Genomic DNA, 8,660 nt, shown 5'->3' on the forward strand with positions numbered 1-8,660 from the left:
TCTCTCTCTCTCTCTCTCTCTCTCTCTCTGCTTTTCTCTGCCTCTACTACCCTCTCAACTCCCCTCCCCATGCCCTGAATAAACTCTATTCTATACTAAAAAGAAAAAAGAAAAGAAAAGAAAAGAAAAGAAAAGAAAAGAAAAGAAAATGTAAATTCAAGTTTGCACCTTCCAGGGTAAGTAGGAGTTTGCCAGAGGAAAGCGGAGAAGGCATTCCAGGCAGTAGGAGGTGCTTAGGCAAAGGCGTGGAGGGGAGAAAGGTGAGGATGATCAGTAATCTCTGAAATATTTCTCTTCTAAAGAAGACTCAGGAAGATGGAGGCATGGCAAGAGATGGTTAGCATTCTCTATGAGGGGGTTCAATGACTGGCTCAGTGATGTGGGCGTTATTTTACAGTGAGGTGTCAACGGGGTTTCGGAAATGGTCTGATGAACTCTGTAAAGGAGTGTGGTGGTTTGAATACCCTTGTCTCAGGGAGTGGCACTATTAGGAGGTGTGGCCTTGTTGGAGGAAGTGTGTCACTGTAGGGGTGGGCTTTGAAAGACGGTCCTCCTAGCTGCCTGAGAGCTAGTTTTCTCCTGGCTCCAGTCAGATCAAGACGTAGAACTCTCAGGTCCTCCGGTACCATGCCTGCCTAGATGCTGCTATACTTCCTGCCATGATGATAGTGAACTGCATCTCTAAACCTGTAAGCCAGCCCCGATTAAATGTTGTCCTTTGTAAGAATTGCTTTGGTCATGTTGTCTCTTCACAGCAATAGAAACCCTAAGACAAGAAGGATAGGGAAATGGTTAACTGGTTACAGAGCTTGCTGATGACCAGCGTCTGGATCTCAAAGGCCCACACAAATCCCAGGAACGTGTGGCAGGCGACCTGTAATTTTAGCCTTGGAATATGGAGATGGGGAACAATGAGGCAGCTAGCTATCAGAAGTAGCTCAGTTTATGAGCTCTGGGTCTGGTCAAAGAATAAGTTCTGGAAGTAGGATCCTCTGGGCTAACTGTAAGTGAATAAAGTTCCCCAAAGCAAGCAGGCAGCATGGGACTTCGTTCTCTCTTGCTCCTGACTGTGAATGTGAGGCTTTAAGTCCCTGCTTTGCCTTTCCTGAAATAATGAACTGCAACCTAAAACTGTAAGCCAAATAAACATTGCCCTCCTATGCTGACTTTTGTCTAGGTATCTTTATTACAGCAACAGAAATGTCATGGTTTCAATATGCTTGGCCCAGGGAATTGCACTATTTGGAGGTGTGGCCTTGTTGGAGTAGGTGTGACACTGTGGATATAGGCTTTAACACCCTCATTCTAGCTGCCCCGAAAACCAGTCTTCCATTAGCAACCTTCAGATGAAGATGTAGAACTCTCAGCTCTGCCTGCACCATGCCTGCCTGGATGCTGCCATGCTCCCACCTTGATGAAAATGGACTGAACCTCTGAACTTGTAAGCCAGCCCCAATTAAATATTGTCCTTATAATGTTGCCTTGGTCATAGTGTCTGTTCACAGCATTAAAACCCCCGACTAAGACAAGAAATGAACTTGGAATGAGAGAACTCTGCTTCCCAATGTCTAGTGCAAAGTTCTCAAGACTTCCTTCAGTAAGATACCCTGAGTTTTGTGGTTTGGCGGAGGCTGCACGTGAGGAAGGAGCAATACAGAATGGGAGGTGGATATTGACCACACATCTATTCATTCTACCTTGGAGTTTGATTGTTTCAAGAAATCACAAAGGATTTTACCCGAGAATGCTAATCAGGTCCTCAGCGTATGAAGGTTTGTGTGGTAGGGGCCTTTAACCAAGTGAGTGCAGCTGATAAGATGCCAGTTTTTGATTGGTCTTGACCTAATTTGCCAGATGCTAACTCATTGAGACATGGCCTACCTTGCAGATCTCTCTCTGGGCTTTGGGGATCCAGGGGTTCACCTCCCCAGATGGCAGAAGCTTCTTCAGGCCCTGAAGGGTCTGAGGTTTGAGTGGTAAGGGTGGCCCGATCTGTTCATTCAGGTAGAGTTCACAGATTCGATTACCAAGCATGTGACGAAAGAGTGCATTCCCATTCTGTCTATTATTCATCAGAACACTGACGAAATGCTGCAGGTCCTGCCAAAGGTCCAGGAGTTGGACCTCCACCTTCAGATTCATCTTCTTCAGGTGAAACCGGAAGGGACTCCCTGCACAGGCATCAGCACACAGGGCCCAGTGAGTGTACCCAAAGGAGAGGCTTTGCTTGAGGGACCTCTTGACTACCAGCGGGGCAGCATGGTTAATAATGGGAGTGGAAGATCTCAGGTGATTAGTGAACCTTGTCTCAAGGAAGCCCTCCATGTGGAGTTGGATTTTGGATTTCTTCTTAACAATTGGTTTCTTGGCGTTCTGCAAATCCTTGCACAGGGGATGGATTACTGTCTCCTTTGGAGAATCTTCTCCCAGGGGAGGCTTTTGTAAAAGGACCCTTTCTGGAAGACTCAGTTCTTCTTGGGGCTTAGTGGAAACTTCTGGTTTAGTGTCTGTTTCTAGAGACCAAAAGATAGGATCATTCAAATGACACATCTTTTTCTTGGCCTTCTTGCTTGAGTACTTCTTTTGGGAGCGGTGGGATTTCTTGATGCTCATATTTAGAGGGAGCCCTCCTTCATGCGTGCAGCAAACACTGTACAGGCGAGTCTCATAATCCTGCATCAGACCATGGCATGCTTCCTCGTTGGCCATTGTCATCTTGGCATGGGTGTAAAAGTTGGGAAGCCAGTAGCTCTGGATTTTGAACAAAGCCACTTTCTGCATGTGGCTTAGGATCTCCCTTCTGGTGGTAGACTGGTTGGGATGCCAGATGGAGAGGTTCAGGAGGGACTCTGAAGGAATAGAGAGAGAGAAAGGGTGAGAACGTAGTAGTGAAGGCAGTGATGGTGAGATGGGATTGGGAGGTTTTCTGAATGTTATTTGTGTAGAGCATGTTGCTACTTCTGGGTGAAATCCTGGGGATAGGAGCAGGGAGAACATAGTGGCAGGTCTTTGATATCTACTTAGTACACAGTAGCTGCTTTTCTCTCATTACTGTTTTCTTCCCCTATAGAGACAACACATTTTGTGGGATTCCTTGAACACATTTTAGAATGTATTGTAAACAAAAAGCAAAAGAAATAAGAAAGTGTGATAGAAACGAGACTATACACAAGTGAATGGGACTCATGATCCCATACAATAACCAGAACATTCATAATGGATAATTCTAAATCCTTCAAATAATACCCAGCCATTGCTAGCCCTGGATTTAATCTCATCAATTTTTTAAAGGTTCTCATATAACCTGAGCTACTCTTACTATGTAGCCAAGATGCCCTTAAATTCCTGAACCTTGTGAGTCTACCTCCCAAGTGCTGAGATCTACAGGCACATGCACCCACACCCAGATGATGTCATCAGTTCCTAATGATTGTTAGGAATGAGAAGAATAGCTCAAACACAGTGGTATTGGGTTGAAACTGCCTCTTCACTTTTCAGTCACACTAACAAGAACGCACCCGGTAGTGTAGAGAAAGAATTTATTCGCTGTCTCAGATAGTAGACCAAACTATTTTAAGCTCTGTGAAACCACAAATAATTTCTGTGGAACTCTTTCAAAATGAAAGACATTCTTTGCATGCAAAGGTCACAAGTATGGCCTCGGGCCCATCAGCTGTTTGCTCTAGAGAATCTCATTTACATAAAAACATAACAAAGATATGTAGACTCAGAAGATACAGTAATTCTCTAGCTATCTTGTCCCACTTCTTATTCTCCCCTTCCAGCCAACCCGCACTGGCCAACCGTCTCCCGGGAAAACATAAGCACCATCCCAAACATGGCTGGTGTCCTTCAGTCTTTCTCTGTTTTATAGGTGATGATCTCTACTAGCAACTCTGACAGCATGCTAACGGAGAAGGTAACATCAGGGTGGAAAGCAAAAGATGGGCGTTACCAGCTACCGGATGGAGTTGTTGGTCACATCCCACAAGAATTCCATTTCATACATGCTCTACAGTTCTTACTGATGTCCATGTTGCAGAGAGTCACCACTCTGGAGCCTTCCTGCAGGTGGGTGGCCTTGAGCACGAGCAGGAGGGAGAGGTAATAGTCTTTCAAATGCTTGTCTGTCTCATCTATGCTCAGAATCTTCTCAGCGAGGACCCAGAAATCCAGCAACTCTTCACCTACAGGTCAGATAGGAGAGATGGAGAGCTGCACGCTCGTCTCACCCCTTTGGTGGATGACATCTTGGTGCAGCTGCTCCTCCTAAGACGTGCTCTGCTGCACCAAACACCATCGCTAGCCAACTTCCAGTTAAGACTGCATCTCCAAAAAGTCCCCAGTGTGTGAGGGTGGGAAGCAAAGGGAGAGGGGACTTAATGGGAAAGGGCCCTTTATGTCTTTCTTTGCTTTTGCTTAAAAAAAAGAAAAAGAACAACAACAACAACAAAAAACAAAAACAAAAACACAACAACAACAAAAAACAAAAACAAAAACAAAAACAAAACAGTCACTTTAGAGAAAATTATGACAGTATAAATCATGGGGTATTGTGTATTGCCAAATAAAAGAAGGAGAGGGGTAGAAATTTTTCCCTCGGGAGGAAAAGAATCTTTCCTAGATGATGAGTTCTGACCAGCCTGCAGATGGGTTACAGCCCAAAGGTGCCAAGACCACGTTTCCTATTTAATAACTCTGCCAACCCAAATAGTAAACTGAAAGATGTAGTCTAATTCTCCTTTACTGCTCCCCAAGGGGCCCTGGGATTCATCCTTAAAACTAGGACCTGTCCCTGGACGAAACCTAATATGCTGGGCTGGAGCGTCATCCTGGACCAGCTGCTAGCCTCCCGGCACCCTGATGTGACCAGAAGCAATATATCAGGTAGTGCATCCCACTCTCTCCATAGGCTCTATGTCTGCCTCCTACCATAGAGGAAGCTTTAAGAATAAGGAACTTATGGTGCATCTTGGCATTCCATCTGACTAGCACAGTGGCTGGTACTTAGAGATTGTTAGCAAGTCCTGTCATAAAAATGAATGAAAGGGACTTGGATTGCTTTTGCTGTAATTAATCTCATAGATCTTGGTTTCCCAAGGCTTTCATCCAAACTGCACCATCAAATATAGCCTAGGTTTTCCATAGACACACATAACTGCCATCTAGAATTTAGACACCCTTAAAATATTGAGAGCTTTCAGATTTTGGGAACAATTTCAGAAACTCACCCGCACTGCCCTTGAGGTAGGAGCAGAACCTCCACATCCCTCTCACTCCAGCGATACATTTCTGCAGAAGCCACTGGTCCGCCATTTTCCATCTCATCATCTTGGCTGCCAGGAAAAGTCCACAAGAGAGGGAATGTAAATTCTTCCCTTTGCCCTTCTCTTAGCCTTGCATACAACCAGAACCCCATTCATTCAAGGTCAGTCAGTTAGATGAATGGGCGGTGGGGGACTGACTGTGATATTTTTCAAACTAGTCACTGAACCATCTGGTAATATGTCAGGGGCATATGCAGGAGCTACATATATGCATATAATATGCAGCTCAAAAATACCCCCTCTCTACTATAGTCCCCACCTGACAATGACATTGTCCTTAATATCCATTTGAATCTCTTTCCTATTTCTATCCTCACCTCTTTCTCCTCTCTCTCTCTCTCTCTCTCTCTCTCTCTCTCTCTCTCTCTCTCTCTCTCTCTNTNTGTGTGTGTGTGTGTGTATGTGTGTGTAAAATGTAATTGAAGTGGTCTCTGTGTATATAGCAGGGTTCTGGGTATTTGGTGCCACAGATGCCCCTGAATGTAGCTTTCTTTGGCTAGTGAGTCAAAAGTTCCCAATTCAACCCTAAATAAAAATTTTGTTCTTTCATTCAACAAATATTGATTACATGGCTACTAAATGCCAGACCTTATTCCAGATGGTTGGGATATCAAACAAAAATTCCTGCCCCGGAGGAGTTTATATTCCCATGAAAGGGATGCACTATAAATATATATGATGAGTACATTATTTAGTAAGAACAAAGATAGTAAGAACTGCTAAAATGTGGTGGAGCAGAGCAAAGCATGCTGGGAATTCTAGGTGAGTGGGATAGACAGGATTACATTAGAATAGCCTTTGCTGGAGATAATAGTTCCATGAGCTTTTGAGAAGGTTGGGAGGTGGGGTGGGTGGAGAGACGTGCTGCTATCTTGGGGAGAGTCCTCCAGGCTGAGGAACAGCTAATGCAGTGAGAAGATAGCCAGCTGGATGAGCTGCTGACAGTCACCAAGGCTGGGATAGAGTGACCAAGGACTAGGAGAAGAGATGCAGTCCAAGATGAAAAGGGAGACTAGTCTGTAAGCTGCAAACAGGTACAAGGGTACTGGGTTTGCCCAGAGACAGGAACTGTTGGTGTATAGCATGAGGTATTGTATGTAGGAAGGGGTTGGAGGGAAACAGGCATTAAGCAGATATGTGCCTGTTCTGAATTACATTTCGTTTTGATTGTATTAAAATACATGTAACAAAAGTTACTATTTTAACTATTTGAGAGTACATTCTGTCACATTAAATACATTTGTAATGTGCGACTAAAACCACCACTCATCTTAAATGTTTTTTTTTCTTGTAAAAATAAAAACTATAACCATTAAATAATAACTCCTCATTTCTAGGTCCCTCCAGCTCCTGGCAGTTACTAACACACTTCTGTCATTGTGATCTTTGACTCTTAACTCTTCATATAAATGGAGTATCTAGCATTTTTTCTTTTCTAATTACTTACTTCACATAGCATGGTCTCTTCCTCATGTGGTAGCATGTATTATATATTATGGATCTTAATCCTCTATCAAACAATACAGCTTTCAAATATTTTCTTCTGGTATATAGTTCCTTTATTTCTCTGTTGATAATGTCTTTTGAAGTTTAAATTTTATAGTTTTAGATATCATATCTAAATTTTAAAGTTTTAGATATCATATTTAGGTCTTTGATCTTTGTTAGTTCTTATCTACCATGCTGTATAGAGGTCCAGCTTCCTTCTTATGCATGAAGACTGTTCATTTGTTCCAGCCTCTTATTTGCTCCCTGTGGTGGTTTGAATATGCTTGCCCCAGGGAGTAGCACTACTAGGAGGTGTGGCCTTGTTGGAGGAAATGTCACTGTGGGGTTGGGTTTTGAGACTGTCTTCCTAGCTGCCAGGAAACAGTCTGTTCCTTTGGGTGAAGACAAAAGACCTCTCAGCTTCTCCAGCACCATGCCTGCCTGGATGCTGCCATGCTTCCTATGACGATACTGAACCGTGTAAGCCAGCCCCAGTTAAATGTTGTCCTTTGTAAGAGTTGCTTTCGTCATGATGTCTCTTCACAGTAGTAAACCCCGTGTGTGTGTGTGTGTGTGTGTGTGTGTGTGTGTGTGTGTGTGCGCGCGCGTGTGAAGGCCAGAGGACAACCTTCAATGTTATTCATCAGGTGTCACCTACCTTTCCTTTTGAGGCAGGATCTACTGCTGGACTGGAACTTGCCTAGTAGGACAGACTGACTGAGCAGAGTTCCCTAGAGATCTGCTTGCCTCCACCTCCCCAGCGTGCTAGGATTGCAAGCATGTGCCACTGTGCCCAGCTGGTTTCTGTGATTTCTGTGACGAAACTCAGGCCCTCCCACTTATAAGGCAAGCAAGCATCTTACCAAGTCATTCTCTCAGCATTGAGCATTGCCTACTGGAAGAGCGTTCTTTCACCACACAGAATAATCGTGGCACTCTTCTCAAAAGTCATTTGACTGTGCACTTGCAGTTTATCTCTGGGCTCGATATTGTTTTTCAAATGTCCTAAGATCTGTCATGATGCCAGTGCTGTGCTGTTTGATTACTACAGAATTGTACTAAGTTTTAAATTAGGATATGTGAGACCTCCATGTTTTCTCTCTAATTTCAAAATTGCTATAGCTATTGAGGATCCACTGAGATACCATATGAATTTTAGGACTGACTCCTCTATGTCTGTGACTGGAATATCAGGAATCTGTGATTTTAAGGAGTACTGATGTCTTAGCAATACTGTTTTCCAGACTATGAACATGGGAGGTGTTTCTACTTATTTATGTCTTGATTTGTTTCTTTAATGTTTGCTAATTCTAATTGTGCAAGTGTTCCACCTCTTTGGTTAAGTTAATTCCCAAATGTTCAACATTTATTATTTTTAATATTATTTTTAATATTGCTTTTGTCACCTTTTTCATTTTTATGGTGAATGTATATAAATACAACTTATGTTGTGTGACTTTACATCCTAGTACTTTATAGAATTCATTTCTTAGTTCTAACAGGGAATTTTGTGTAAACATTAGGGTACTTTTGTCTTACATAAGATATCATATCATGTGACCAGTGATAATTTTAGCTTTTGCTTTCTTCTATGAACATAGTCGAGCATGTGTCCTTATTACCAGTTGGAACATCTTCTAGGTAAATGCCTAGGAGAGGAATTCCTGGATCTTCTGGTAGTACTATGTCCAATTTTCTGAGGAACTGCCAGACTGATTTCCAGAGTGGTTGTACAAGCTTGCAATTCCACCAACAATGGAGGAATGTTCCTCTTTCTCCACATCCTTGCCAGCATCTGCTGTCACCTAAATTTTTGATCTTAGCCATTCTGACTGGTGTGAGGTG

General features: G+C 43.1%; 1 protein-coding gene across 2 annotated transcripts in view; it reads right to left on the minus strand.

Annotated features, from left to right (window-relative positions):
- Rgsl1 (regulator of G protein signaling like 1) overlaps window positions 1-8,660 on the minus strand; it is a 64,270-nt gene that overhangs the window by 43,281 nt on the left and 12,329 nt on the right. Inside the window, exons 5-7 of one of the 2 annotated variants that reach the window (XM_029539224.1) lie at window positions 5,232-5,336; window positions 4,026-4,187; window positions 1,882-2,849 (exon numbers count right to left, since the gene is read on the minus strand). In XM_029539224.1, coding sequence (XP_029395084.1) covers window positions 1,882-2,849; window positions 4,026-4,187; window positions 5,232-5,336 — 1,235 coding nt within the window. The remainder of the gene's footprint in view (window positions 1-1,881; window positions 2,850-4,025; window positions 4,188-5,231; window positions 5,337-8,660) is intronic. The other variant, XM_021199246.2, reaches the window with a different exon arrangement.

Source organism: Mus pahari, chromosome 5 (assembly GCF_900095145.1).
Source record: "Mus pahari chromosome 5, PAHARI_EIJ_v1.1, whole genome shotgun sequence".
Classification (NCBI taxonomy): Eukaryota; Metazoa; Chordata; class Mammalia; order Rodentia; family Muridae; genus Mus; species Mus pahari.